The 15,293-nt window shown below is 45.8% G+C and overlaps 1 protein-coding gene across 9 annotated transcripts in view; it reads right to left on the bottom strand.

The window, feature by feature from the left end:
• GPHN (gephyrin) overlaps window positions 1-15,293 on the bottom strand; it is a 612,917-nt gene that overhangs the window by 2,435 nt on the left and 595,189 nt on the right. For all 9 annotated transcript variants that reach the window (XM_090033171.1, XM_090033172.1, XM_090033174.1 and 6 more), the window contains 3 exons: window positions 11,776-11,840; window positions 9,634-9,737; window positions 190-286 (listed from right to left, as the gene is read on the bottom strand). In XM_090033171.1, the coding sequence (XP_089889297.1) occupies window positions 190-286; window positions 9,634-9,737; window positions 11,776-11,840 (266 nt within the window). The remainder of the gene's footprint in view (window positions 1-189; window positions 287-9,633; window positions 9,738-11,775; window positions 11,841-15,293) is intronic.

Here is a 15,293-nt window from a genome sequence, read left to right as displayed (position 1 = left end):
ATTTGAATCCAAATAGTAGCCGCTTCGCACAGGCCTAGTGTGTAAGTGTATGTTGGTGAATGAGCAAATATATGTATGCGTGCATGTACAGACACATACATGCATACATATATTGAGAACAAATGCATGTATGTGTTTGATTGGTTGTAAACATTTCTGTGGTTGAGTGTGTCTGTGTAAGTGACTAACCTGTACTCTGTGCCCAAGGCAGTGGTTCTTGGTGATGCCAAGTCAGTATGCACCGATGGTATTCTGGGCGAGGATCCAATTTAACATCACATGATAACTGCAAGAGAAGCAGAGAAAGGAAGAAGAGACAGCCTGTCATTCACAGTCCATTATCCAAGATACCCACATTGTCGGGCCAACTTGTTCTTTCTTGTTTCCTTAAAACTTGGGTTTGGGGTTGATGTCCAAGACCCATTTAGGGTGAGATAAAAGCTCAGAGGTGGTAGTGGTAGCATTGAGAAGAAATGTGTTAGGAGCTGGAGCACAATGATTATGGCATTAGAATATCAAAGAGTGTCTGGGAGTTTGTTTTTGTAAAACAGATACAGGTTTCCCTTGCTTTATGCTGTACATGCATTCCTGGAAAACAGCGCATAACTGGAATTCGCATAAAGGGAACCCACTTTACAATGTAACAAATAGAGATACATTCCAAGACCTCAACTGTACTGACCCCCAGACCTATTTCTACCAGTTTTACAGGAGAATTTTGGTACTCACCAACAGCAGACAGTGCATACAAGCACAGGGCACTGTCATAATGGGGATGGCAACTACAGAAAAGTGTTGCGGATAATGAGCGTGGAGTACAGATCTACACAGCAGACTATATTTTGGTGTGCATCACTCTTACAATGCATCGCACAAAGCAGCTGACTGCAGGCTTCCACCACACTGATCGCATAAGAGTGAATTTATCTTGCATATAACAAACTTTTGGTATAAAAAGGGTCATCACATAAGAGCGAATTCACACATACAGAACCCGCATAAAGTGAGGGAAACCTGTATTTAAAAATCTTGTTTTTCACTAAGGTTTGAAGAGAACAGCTCTGTGGAGAAAAAATATTTAGAGTTTGTTCATTATTCCTGGATTATGCTACACATCAGTAGGACTGATACACATTCAGACTACTTCCAGTTATGATGCAAGGGAAATATTCAGGCATTGGCAAGAAAGAGGAGACATAGGAAAAAACTCCTAATTGAATTCAGCAAGAGCATCTCTCAGTCTGGCCAAGGGCATTCCAAACTGAGGTCCCAAAAACTGAAGTACCCAATATCACTGGCTTCTTTTAAATATTTTGGACAAAGGACAAAGGAGGAATTGGGACTACAGAGGAAGTGCAGGATGGGGACATATTAAGGGTATGGTGATTAAAAAAAGGGGAAAGAATTTAAAAGAAAACATAGAAGGAAAGGAAAACCTAGAGAACAGTAAAAAAGAAGAGTCTGAATGAGAGACAAGAAAATGGAGGAAGTAAGGAGAATATGAAGCTCTGGGGAAAGAGAGAATCCCAAGCTATGATGAGAGAAGAAGCCTCAGTTACTGGCCTGCTGCCTTAGGCACCCACTGGCTGCCAGGTGGGAACGACAGAGGAGAGAGAAGCAAAGGCAGTGGAAGGCTGGGGCTTCTAACTAAACTACAGGTTAAGTATTAGGAAGATGCTTGAAACCAATTCTTCCTTCTCTATGCACAGGTCAGTTCCTGGTGCACCAAGGACCCTTAACTGACCACTCAGTTTGAGCAGCCAGAGCTGAAGCTGAAAAAGGCAGCTTACTGTTGTTTTTTTCAAGGAAGCAACAAAAGGAAAATCATTTCATAATAATAAACTTATGGATGTGTACAGAAGTTGCTTTTTTGCCATTTAAAGTGCTTTATTGCTGTGAGTTAACAGAAGTGCATGGCTTTACAGCACTGTAAAATGGGTACAGCACTTTAAATTAACCCTTGTTAAATGAGGTATTACATTTGAAGCACTGTACATGTGAAGAATATTGCTGTAATGTATGGGATGTATTTTAGTTTGCTATGTAAAAAAGTCATTTAAATCAAAATATGCTGCCAAATGTGTACACTGTTACAAAATGTAACATGCTGCCAAACGTGACACTGTTACGCAATTAAATCATTAAAAAGGACAATTAAACCACTAAAAGGGTCAATTTCTTCACGTGTACAAGGGCCCTTAGTCACGTGTACAAGGGCCCTGAATATCTGTTTGTAGAAGGGCCCTCTTATTCTATGATTATGAATAAGTCACAAGGTCAGACTTCTGACAAAATATGCATTTCTATTCCTAAACCTGTGTTTACACATGGACAGCTTTATGTAGCCTTTTCGAGGGTGAGAAGTTTTGATTCCATTAAAGTATTTGGTCAAAGAATAACTAAAACTCCTGTATTCAAATGAATACTTTTGCAATAAAAATTTAATTGCAAATGTTTGCAGGTTTCAGATAGTTTTCTATGATTCTGTGGGTGGAGTCTCCCCAAAAGGGGTGCAAACTAGAGACTATACCTTGTAGTTGATAGTGTTTCAAATTGCATTTAGTGTTTCCTTTGTTTTCTTTGCCTGAGTTTTCTGTAATAGTTCTTTTATGTTTACACTGTTTGTGAGGAGAGGGTGTTGTTTATGTTGGACACCCCAGTCAAATTCAGTGATCTGAAATTTCTGGGTGGGGTCTTGAGCCACAGTAAAAAATGATTTGGTACCCTAAAATTTGAACCTGGTCTTTGTTACTGCCAACCAGTGCCTGGCCAAAGGGTTACAGCTAGGGGTGCATCGACAGATTTTTTTGACCAATGCCAATGGCCGATTTTAATGAGGCGTATCGGCTGATGCCGATCCACTTTCCGATATGTGGCTGGGCAGCTTGGAGAGCAGCGTCCAGCTGGTAAGTCTGTTGTAGATGAAGGGGTAAGGTGGGGAGGGCAGACTGAGGCCCCAGCGGTGAGGGAGGGAGTGGGGCTGGGGCAGGGGCACAGGCAGGGGCAGGGGAAGGTGCTGCACAGCTGGGGCAAAACTCAGGATGGAGCCATAAGTGTATTGTCTGGGGGGTGGTTCCCACTGTTGCATATACCCTGGAGGGCATGAGGGGTGTGTGCCCCTGCATCTGCGTGTGAAGTGAGGGTGGGCTGCTGCTGCAGGCTGGGGTCAGGGTGGTGCCAGGCTCTTCCCAGTGGGGGGGCTGAGTTGGGCTGCACTTGGGGTAGGAGGTGGCAGTGGTGGGAGTGGGCTATGGGGGGGGACTGAAGCCCCCTCAATGCCCCCTCCCCCCTTCCCAGTGCCACCGCTGCCCACCCTGAGTACAGCCCCAGCTTAGCCCCCACCAGGAAGTGCCCAGTGCCACACCCAGCCCTCAGCAGCAGCCTGCCCTTACCCCACATGCAGATTCAGGGGCACATGCCCCCCACGCCCTCCCAGGCTATGTGCAACAGCGGAAGCTGCCCGCACCCACACCTCCCAATGAGCTGCTTGCGCACCCTGGTTGTGCAGTGCCTGCCCCTGCCCCACTCCCTCCCTCACCGCTGGGGCCTCAATCTGCCCCCCCGCACCTCTGCCCCTTCCCTCACAACAAACTTACCAGCTGGATCCATCTGCTCTCCACACTGCCAGGCTGCGCTCCTGGCCACCTGTGTGCTGCGCTGCATGCACAGGGCATTTATCAGCCACAACATGTCTGCATGCACGCACAGGGCATTTATCAACCACAACATTGGCCACATCAGCCAAAAAAAGCCAATTGCTGATACTGTCAATTTTCCTTATATTGGTGCCAGTCTGATATGGGACTGATGTGTCTGGGCACTTCTAGTTCCAGCTGAATCCAATTCCACAGTAGACTTCAAAATAAGGTTCTCTTATTCTAGAGTAAGAACATCTTTCCAGTGCAGTACTAATCAGGAACAGCTATTTTGTAATAACTGCCTTTGACATGCCCTTGGATTTCTGATTAACACAGCACCGAGAGTAAGGTATAGCTGAGTAATTTTTCATGCTGTATTTCACTTTAGTATATGACAGCTCCATTATTAATCTCACCCCACTTAATTTAAAACACCCAATCTAACTGCTTTAATGGGGCTTGGGGTCCTGAGTCCAATCAGCTCCATATGAGCAAGGAATATTCTTAGCATTAATATACATGTTAATATGGTTGTAGTCAGAAAATAATTTTGTAAAAATCATGCCTTCTAATTACACTTATCTGCCTCCTGTGCCCCTCAGTCAGAACTGCAGACTTTAATGACACAGATAGTTTACTGCTCCTGTCCTGCACAGCTAACACACTATGGGAGGGGGAGCTGGTTTTTATTCTGCTTAGGTCACCAGCAACAGGAGAGTCTGCTCAGTTTTGACTGCAGGATGTTTATTACCAGTGAAGATTGGGTAAATTCCCATTCATACAGCTAAATTATTTCATCTCAAATACCTAACCACTCACGTGACATACCTACTGAACACAATGAGTCAGTTTAAGACCGTTCTGGGATGGAATCCACCAGGCTCTTACCACCTGTGGAGCAGCACAACACAGCTGTTCATAAGTGAGAGTGCTGAGAAACTTATCTAGGGAGAATTAAGATCAGGAAAAAGTGATCACCTTGGTTGCAACTTATTCAAAAACCTTGAATTGATATAATCTGCAACTTAAAAAAAAATCCATGGGGAAGTCAAGTGGTCAGAATTGCAGATTTCCATCTTATCTGAAAGAGTGTTTCAACAGCACAGTTCCCAAGGTGCTATAAGATAGTACTGGTAAGGTACTGACTCCTAAGGGAGTGTGACATCTGTTGCATAACCAGCAGCCCCTTCCTCCCCCCATTCATTTCAAACTTTCTTAACCTGTGGGGCTGACAGGACCATGGCATAGTTTCATAGTTTCTAGGGTTGGAAGGACCTGAGTAGATCATCTAGTCCGACCCCCTGCCATGGCAGGAAATAATACTGGGGTCAAACGACCCCAGCAAGATGTTCATCCAACCTCCTCTTAAAAACCCCCAGGGTAGGAGCTAGCACCACTTCTCTTGGAAGTTGGTTCCAGATCCTAGACGCCCTGACCGTGAAGTAGCGCTTCCTGATATCTAGCCTAAACCTAATTTGAATTTACCCTCTGCCAGCTTGTGACTGTTATTCCTAGTCACTCCTGGCAGTGCACGGGGGAATAGTGATTCCCTCAATGCCTGCTGATCCCCCCTGACTAATTTATAACAGGCCACTAGATCTCCCCTCAGCCTTCTCTTTTGAAGGCTGAACAGGTTCAGGTCCCGTAGCCTGTCCTCATAAGGCCTGCCCTGCTGTCCCCTGATCATGCGAGTGGCTCTCCCCTGAGCCTCTCAATGCTGTCCATATCCCTCTTGAAGTGCAGCACCCGGAACTGGACGCAGTACTCCAGCTGCGGCCTGACCAGTGCGGCATAGAGGGGGAGGATCACCTCTTTGGACCTGCCTGAGATGCATCTATGGATGCATGACAAGGTACAGTTGGCCTTCCTAACTGCCTCCCCACACTGCCGGCCCATGTTCATCTTGGAGTCAATGATGACCCCCAGACCCTTTTCCCTCTCCGTGCTGACAAGAGGGGAGTTCCCCAACCTGTAGGTATGGTGCTGGTTGTTCCTCCCCAGGTGTATCACCTTGCACTTGTCTGTGTTGAATCCCATCCTATTCACATCTGCCCACCCTTGTAGCCTGTCTAGGTCTGATTGAAGCCTGATGCTTCCTTCTAGTGTGCCCACGTCCCCCCACATCTTAATGTCATCAGCAAATTTGAACAGGGTACTTTTTACCCCCTCGTCCAAATCACTGATGAAGATGTTGAACAGTGCGGGCCCAAGGACCGAGCCCTGCGGAACCCCACTGCCCACGTCCTTCCAGGCTGAGAAGGACCCATCCACTACCACCCTCTGGGTGTGGCCCTACAGCTAGTTGGCGACCCAGTTGACTGTGTGGGTGTCTACACCACAGCCCCCCAGTTTCTTAATGAGAACGGGGTGAGAGACAGTGTCGAATGCCTTCCGGAAGTCCAGGAAGACTATGTCCACTGCTACCCCTGCATCTAATGATCTGGTGATCTGATCATAGAAGGCCACCAGGTTGGTCTGACAGGACCTACCACTGATGAACCCATGTTGGTTTCCCCTAAGCATGCAGTCCCCTGCTGGCCCCTCCTGGATGTGTGCCAACATAATTTTCTCAAACAGCTTGCCAAGGATCGAGCTAAGACTAACCGGCCTATAGTTTCCTGAGTCCTCCTTCCTCCCCTTTTTGAAGATGGGAACCACATTGGCCCTCTTCCAGTCCTCTGGGACCACACCAGAGCACCATGAGTGCTTATAAAGCCATGCCAGGGTCCCTGCAATGACCTCGGCCAATTCCTTTAGGACTCTAGGGTGGAGATCGTCTGAGCCAGCTGACTTGAACACGTCCAGCCCCTCCAGAAGCCCCCTAACTAGTTCCATGCTAACCTTTGGCCCAGGTGTGCCTCCCCTGGGGCCCAAGGGAGGCCCAGAGGAAGGTGGCTGTTCTGGTCCCTACTTAGGAAGACAGAGGCAAAGAAATCGTTAAACATGTTATCTTTGTCGTCTGGTGTGACGACCAAATTTCCCAATGCGTCCTGCAAGGGCCCCACGTTGCCTGGGACCTTCTTTTTGCCCCCTATGTATTTAAAAAAGGACTTCTTATTGTCCTTAATCTGAGAAGCTAGTCCTAATTCCATCTCTGCCTTGGCCTTCCTAACTGTCCCCCTACAACCCCGAGCGACTGCAGAATAGTCCTCCCTGGTGATGACCCCTTCTTTCCATTGGGTATACACCTCCTTTTTAGCAAGGAGACATTCCCGGATGCTTTTAGTGAGCCATGGAGGCTTGTGTGCCCTCCTGCTCCCTTTGAACCTCATTGGGATTACCTTCCTTTGGGCTTGGAGGATCGCCTCCTTAAGGAGCAACCACTCTCCTTGGACATCTGGCTCCCCTCCCCTCCGGGACCTCAGTGTATCCCCAACTATCCTCCTTAGCTCGTTGAAGTTTGCCCTCCTAAAGTCTAGGGCTGCTGCCTTACTGCATGCCTTGTCACCTTGCACTGGATGGTAAATTCCAGTAGGCGATGATCGCTGTCGCCCAGGTGGTCGAGAACCCGCAGCCCCCTCACCGGGTCATCACCCGTGGCCAGCACTAGGTCCAACAAGACGTCCCCCCTGGTGGGGCTGTGCACCTCCTGGGTTAGATGGAGGTCCTGCACTCTGTCTAAGAACCTACGTGAGCGTTCAGACCTGGCTGACTGCTCCTCCCAGCAGATATCCAGGAAATTCAGGTCCCCCATGACTACCACATCTTTAGCCTTCACTACCTCTGTGAGCTGACCTAAGAATTCCTGGTCAAGCTCTTCCCCCTGGTTGGGACGTCTGTAGTAGACTCCCACTGTTAAGTCTCTCTCCCTTCGACTGCCTTGTACTCTAACCCAAAGCACCTCAGAGTGCCCCTCCTCTGACTCCTTGCTAATTGATGAGGATGTGTATTCCTCCTTGATACAGAGTGCCATGCCCCCACCTCTCCTTTCTATCCTGTCCCTCCTGTACAACCTATAGCCCCTGGCATGGATGGAGTGGCATGGCCAGGTAAAAGGCAGAAAAGGGCCATTTGTTTTTCAGATCCCAGGTTCTGTTTGCAGCAGTTTATAAATCAACTCATTTTTCTTAATGGAGATAATTTGAAACAGGTGCCATTAAGAACAGAGGAACCTGGATGCAACAGCCATCTACAAACTTTATCTCAAAGACTATTTTTTCCACTTTCTGATAAAAAAATAAATTTTTAGCACATTAAACAGGCTGAGTTGACACTGCATTGCCTACATCTCTATAGAAACCTACTGAATGAACTTAGAAGATAAATACAATTGAACAGAAATCCACTTTTCTTATTTCTTCCTTTACCTTTTCATCATTTCAGTCTAAGTTCCATACTCTCCAATGGGCTCTCTTGTTAGAGCTATCTGCCCTGCCCTGACAGGCACTGCCACTCTTACATTTATAAATGTACAAATCTCTGGTCTTCCTAAATGCTACATACACTCACTTTTTGGCAAAACACAAAAGAATCCAAAATAACCTGACAGGTTCAGGTTTTGGCTTTGCAACATAACTTCGGTACTATTCAGAAGAACATTGCTTGGTGTTACTGACCTCTAAAGATTTCAATACTTTACGGTGTCAATTGCAAATCTTAAGTGTCAGCCCAGAACACCAATATTTACTGATGAACAGCAAGGATTGCTCTTCTGATCCTTCTGAGATTAGACATCTGTGCAATATTCCTTCACTTGCTTCAGTTCTGCCTAATGGACCCCATTCATCTTCTGTGAATGTACAGCCAGTGAAATTGCAGCACTTCATAGAAATGCTGCTGTTCTGCCATTGCACAGCAGCGACAGAAAGTTCCAGCAGTGGAGAGTTTAGCTCCTCTAAATCCCAGAAGGTGGACAGACAAGTGAGCTTGTGGGAAACTTTTTTTAGCTGCTTATGAAATGGGTTGAGTATTAAAAGTGGTCTTCCTTTCTCAGTGAGCTTCCCCTTCCTTTGGCAGTAGCAAGACTTATATGATTGGCATGGTGAGAAGGTCTGGGAAATATGCAGTGGAAATGTAACCATGTGTAAGTGGTGATTTCGGGAGCTAAAAATAATTAGTTACGTTTGGAACAAAGTTAAATGTTCATATCTGCAAACAAACTGGGGTGATAGGCCTCATGGGATTCTCTGCCGTACTGTGATGGAGCCTAAGGTTTCCCTGATTCCTATATCCACCCTTCACTTCTCTGGCCTGACAGGATCTTGCAAGAGAGGCTTTATGGCCATGGACCTCTGGAAGGAGAGTGGAGAAATCAAGTTTTGAGTTACAGGTATTTTAGCTCATTTAATCACTCCTTGCAAATCCCTCTTTTTCAGTTACTTAGGTCAGTAAGGACCAGCCTTCTAGGCAGGTATATCAGAGATTAACTCCACACCCTCCCCATGTGCCACTCTGATCCCTTTCTCCTGCCTGATCTGCTCTGTTTTCTGTTCCCTCCCCTGTGCTCCCTGCCCGATCTGCTGCTCTGTTTTCTGTTCCTTCCCTGTGCTCCCTGCCTGATCTAATGCTCTGCTTTCTGCTTCCTGCTCTATCTGCCCCTGTGCTTACTGTCTCTTCCCCAATCTGCTGTGTGCCACATGAAAAGGCTGTGCTGCAGGTTGGCCACCCCAGACTTAGGTCATGGCCACCTGAATGGTTGCTGTAAGACAGGGAACCTTGAGGCAAAAGCGTAGCAGGAATAACCTTGAGGCCACTTTGTGCATAAGAACAGCTGGTCCCAGGAAGAAACCGCCTTGGTGTGTAACTTGGGTAAAATTTCGTAGGCTGGACAGAATTCATGATTTAGAGTCATGTGACTGCAACTATTTTTTCCTAGACCTGGGGTCCTGGTTGCCTTAACAGATTCTTTTCTTCTGTGAAAACTTGCTTTCATTTACCATTTCTCTGGTGTTGAATTACTCCAAACCAGAGAGAGCACTGTTGGTTACCACTGGGCATCACAGAGAGCAGGGTTTCAACATCATAAGAGGAGCTCATCCAGTTTGAAGGCCCTTACCCTGGCTTTGATAATGGTTGGCCGAGGATCCAAGATGCCCTGCATTTTTCTCAGTGCTGGGACAACAAAGAGATTGCAGGTGACAACAGCTGACACAGGGTTCCCTGTAGAGCAAAACACAAAAGTAGTTTACATGGGAGTAACTTGGAATTCATCTGTGAAATGCTGATAATGAGCTCACATTTCTATAGAAACCTGCACCCCCTAGAATTCTTCAGAGCTTTTTTATGTTCTGTATATAAGAAATACATCACCCAAGTGGCATATGACAGTTGTTTAGTACCCAGCTATACTGCTATTAGAGTAGTTTCTAATACTATTCTGTAATACTATTGTTAGACAATTCAGACTATTCTCTGTGGCTGTAGGGAACAGGACTAGGAGCAATGGCCTCAAAATGCAGCACAGGACATTTAGATTGGAGGTCAGAAAGAACTTTCTCAATACTGAGGGTGGTTGAGCATTGGAGCAGGGTATCTAGAGAGGTTTGGAATGCCCATCCCTGACATTTTCAAGAATGACTTATACGAGAGGTTCTCAAGTGTCTAGGCTCAAGGCACCCCTCAGAATACGCCATCTCTTAGTTTTAACTTGTTTTTTGGCTACAGAAAAATAGTAGGGCAATTACGTTGCAAGGAACTCAGAAAGGTCACAACAGGTCAGAATGTCTCTGGGTTTTTCTTGTGAATCATTTTTGTATACCTAACAGTATTAACACTGTGCAACACCCTGCAGTGCCCTTATAAGGATCTCAAAGCATTCCAGGCTGGGGCACCCTGGTTGAGAATCACTGGGTTAGACAGACACTTGACTAATGGCTTATTCAGGGATGCCTGCCTTGAGCAGGGACCTGATCTCATGAGGTCATGAGATACCTTCCAGGCTTACTTTTCTATGATCTTACCCACCAGAATAAGTAGTAAAGTAGAATACCATATCCACTTGAAATTGAAGGGTAAATTTAGAACTACAGAATGTAATTTACTGGATTATAATTTGGCTTTGACACGGGTTAACAGTTTTACAAGATCCTTAATAATCACACCTCTCAAAGCCTGGATTTATTCAGTGAAGTATAGCTCCTCACTCTATTTGCCAGGATGCCGCAATGCTTACAGAAAGCTTGACAACAGTTAGGCTACTGCTGTGCTATCACTCTTGCCTCATTGCTCTAACCAAGACAGTTTTGCTGTTTTGTTGTGCTATGCTCATCTTTGTCTCCCTGTTTTTTCCCTTTTTATATTTAGACTGAAAATTCCCTGGGGCAAGAAGAGTCTTTTTGCTCTGTGTGTTATAGCTCTAAGCAAAATGGGATTTTGGTCCGTGACTAAGGTTACTAGGTGTGATAGTAAAACAAATAATAACTAATAGTAATAAATAATGACATAGCACCCCGTACATCATCCTGGCACTGTTTCAGCAGCCCAGGAAACAGCTACAGGGGTTTAATATCGACTCAAAGGGAGAGGTGTCACCTACTTTTAACCAAGAGCACTTCCCACAGACAGCTGTGTTGCCCTTTGTGACTACCCTAGAATTAACCATACAAGAGAAGAATGGTCTACCCAACTTTCTTCTGGCAAAACACATGGTAGCATATCTGGAGCAGGAGAGAGAATCTCTAAGTGTGTTTCTGATAAATCACTCCCTCAGTGAGAACTGGAGCCCTGTGTGATCAGAAATGCATGTAAACCACTGAAGGCAGAGCGAAGCAAATTCTTCCTTGGTGGAGAACACGCAGGCTTGTGGCCAGATTCCAAATACAACACTTCACTCTCATTGATTTTTAATAAGAGCCAACACAGTAGTTGAATCAATGCTGCCCTCTGTTGGTTCACAGAGCCAGGGCATAAAAATTAACACTGCAGTTCTGTGACTGTTTAGTTTCTTATCACAATTAGTGATACTTCAGATTTAACTAAAACAGGAAATGTCTATTGGGAGGGTGGAAAAAATGGGAGAGAGAGAATCTGTACAATGTTTTTTATAAGCACAAAAGAAGCTCTGGGTAGAAGAACTATAGGGTAAGAGGTAAGGACTCTATCATCTTTTTTTAGTACAACTTGATGTAAAAATCTCAAATGCTATGTGCTGAGCGAGCAAGTGCCAGGTCTCTGAGCCTCATAAAACATCACATCTTACCTGGGAGTGCAAAGATTATTTTTCGTACACCATCAATATCCAAAGTGGCAAAAGTTGTTGGCAAGCTGTAGAAAAAGAAAGTCATTTACATATATATGTATACTGAACTCTCACTGAACACAGCTATGCTATTTTAGCATGCAGAATATTTTTCAGTCATTTTGTAATCTGACATTTTCTATATCTTCTTTCTCTTAACTCTTTTTTTTAACCATTAGAGCAGTGGTTCTCAACCTCAAGACACGCCTTGGAAAATGCTAGCTCTTAGCTTTTGACCATAGAAAACTAATACAGCAATTCGTCTGTTGCAAAGAACTCAGAAAGACCACAACAGATCAAAAAGTTTTCAACACTAGGATTCCTGTTTGAAATTTCTGGGTTTATGGTGTGAATCATGTGTAGGTGTTTGTGAACCCAGTTGTGCTAATTTTGCTAATGGCACTCTATGGCACCTTCAGACTGAACTTATGGCACCTCAGGGTGTTGTGGCACCATACTTGAGAACACTGCCTTACAGCACTGAGTATAATCAACCTAATCAAATTGTGTTGAAAAACTTGCCATGATTACATTAATCTTTTAAGTTGTCAATACCCAGGCTCTATCTCAGCAACTACTTCAACTGCTGATCCCTCTCCTTTAGTAACCAAGGGCCAGAATGAAACTGGTTCTGTAGTCTCCTACAGCTTGGGCACTGGAACAGCTATAACTTAGATAACTTGCCCAGGAGGGCATTTTAGCTGACCAGGGTGCAGTCCAAAGGAAGACACTAGCACTTCTGAACATAGGCAGAGGGAGAAAATTTTTTTGGGTGAGGGCTGAGTGGGAACCCCCCCAGCATGAAAGTCTGTGGGGGGAGGGGAGGGAAAGGAGCATGGGAGTGGGGGGAGGGAGTTGGCCTGGGACTGGGCAAGGATCGGAAAGGAGAAGAGCAGAAATGGGCCCAGGATTGGGTCCAGGGCCCACTGCGCTTGTGTGGCTTCCCCTTTCCCCACTCCTGGGATCATTGCCTGGCACTGGTGCCTCCCGCACCAATGAAATCACTGCAACCCAGTGTTGCACCAGCCCTGGCCCCGTACTGCCTGGGGGCCCCAGAACCGGGAGCCAGAGCAGGGCTAGCCTTGGCTGAACTGCTGGGCCACAGAAAGACCCTGGGACCCCTTTGCCCACCCTGCCCCAAGTTGTCATTGCTCTCTGGGGGCTGTGGGGAGGGAGTGACCCAGGAGCACATGGGGGCGAATGCCCCTGGATCTGGCAGGGCAGGGTAGGGTGCTGCTTCAGGCTGGGACAGAAGCTGCACTTGGCTCTTCCCAGGCTGCCTTACCCTTCGCCTGCTGGGAATGAACCAGTGCAGACCTGGCCCCAGCCCCATGCAGATCTGGGGGCACATACCCCCTGTGCCTCCCAGGGTGCTGGTAGCAGCAGGAGCCATGCCCCCGGACAAGCTGCTCGTGGCTCAGTCCTGCACCTCACTAGCTGTAGGGTGCCTGCCCCTCCCTTAGCCTTAGCCCCACTCCCTCCCCACTCCTGCTGCGCTGGAAGCCCTTGGTCGGGCTGTCTTGTGGCCCTATCACTGCCTCACATTTGGGGGGACTAAGCCCCATTAACCCCCCTTTCCACTGCCTATGCTTCTGAAGAACAATTCAGGTTTAAGCACACAGGTGTGTATACAGAGAAGAGGGAGAAGCAGGTAACCTCCAAAAGCCTGGAGATGCCTGGAGGCAGCCAATAGGAAAGGCTAAAAGAACAAAGTGAGTCTGAACTTCCACGGCTCTCAGAGTCTTAAATGCTTAATTGAAACTGCACATTAACCACCTGTTCACTTGCAATACAGAATGCCTAACTCACTTTCAAGAATAGGGTGCCTTACATTGCTGTATGGGGGTGGCACACTTTTTGGTACAGGGAGACAGTAGCTTAGTTTCAACAGGAGGAGTGGATGGTACCGTAACCAGCCTATTCTATAATCTGGTCATTAGTGTTACTTGCCTTGGAAGCAGGAGAGATGAGTTCAAATGTCCTCAGGGTGAAAAAGGCCTAGAACTCAGGTCTGCCACTTGGGAGACTTCTCCTGGTTGAATGCTCTAACCACTAGACTATTGGGCACTTCAAGGGATAAGAACCTACCCAAACCCTTCAGTTTACACAGAACCCATCCTGCAGCTACAGCACATAGTCCCTGCTTTTCATATCTGTTCTTTATTAATAAGAACATTTGCTAAAAGACAGGATCTCTTGCTCTCATTTAGCAGCTCATTAGCACCCGCTGCTTATTCCAACCTGGAGCCAAAATACTCTGTGTGTGGTTACAGATTAATTTCTCAGTATCATCCAGCTATGAAATCACAAAAGAGACTCCTGCTTTCAGCAAGGAAACACCAGCAAGAGCACATGAATTTCTCATCAACAAAAATCCAGATTCTGTCTCCCTGAAAATAGTCTGAGGAAGAATGGCAGAGAAAGCACTGAAACTATACAGGCTAGAGCTGGAATTATTTTCAAAGTTTTCTATAACACATCAGTTACTCTATATGTTATTCCAGTGCCTACAGCAGTGGGGACTTTAGAATAGTTAATGGTCAATGCTAGGTTTTCTGCAAATGAACACAGACAGACAGGGCTGTAGTCAGCACATGTGATCTAGATTTATAACTAAAGACCTCACATCTTTTTTAGATTTATTTTCCACTGCCCTGTTAAAGGGATATTAGTTAATCACAGATAATGGGAATTGGCTGGGAAATGACTCAAGCGTTCTGAGTGGCTAACACAACATGCATGCTGCTCTAGGGATGTCCTCTGTGTACTACTTGCAATCTATTCCATACATCCATCTTTATTCATTTCCATCTTATAAAACATTTGTGGAGGGCATTTTCATAGGACTAACAACTGGGAATTATTACTGCTTAGTTTATATATATATATGCAGCTCATCAAGAAAAGAGAGAATTTATTTTCCAATCTATCTAACCCAATGCGGGGTGCTTCTGTTCCAAGCTACCTATTCTTCCATATCCCTCCTTCAAAACACATAACAAATGCAACAGCTGTAAATGGCACCGGAAAACTTCTAATCGCAAGACAAGTGTTATTCTTTTAACAATACTGTGGCTAAGGGTGTCTCTGGTACTGTTTCTGAAGGGTGTATACAATTCCATGTCAGTGTAGCAGCCTCCTAAGCCAAGCAGAAGAATATCTTACCCCAGGAGTCACTCTCAGCTATGCTGGTACAGCAAAATATAGTGATATAACCCAACTTCTAGCACTATTTGGCTTTGCCAGTTTAGGCTTATGGGACCTTGCCAATTCTAGGTCAGCACAGAATAACAGTAATTCAGGTGCTTTTCAGACAGAATTAATGGTGCTTAAGGAAAAGCATGTGGTCACATACATGTGTGCCAATGAGTGTGTGCAAGCAGTTGAAGTTCTCAGTAGACAAAGATGCCCATGTGTTTTGCTAGTGACAGTGAGCTTCCAGATAAGCCACAACTAAAGCTTAGAGTCCTGAATTACTG

This window comes from Crocodylus siamensis, chromosome 2, assembly GCF_052110815.1.
Source record: "Crocodylus siamensis isolate JL-2025a chromosome 2, ASM5211081v1, whole genome shotgun sequence".
NCBI classification, from domain to species: Eukaryota; Metazoa; Chordata; order Crocodylia; family Crocodylidae; genus Crocodylus; species Crocodylus siamensis.
This window is presented reverse-complemented; position numbering and strand designations above follow the sequence as displayed.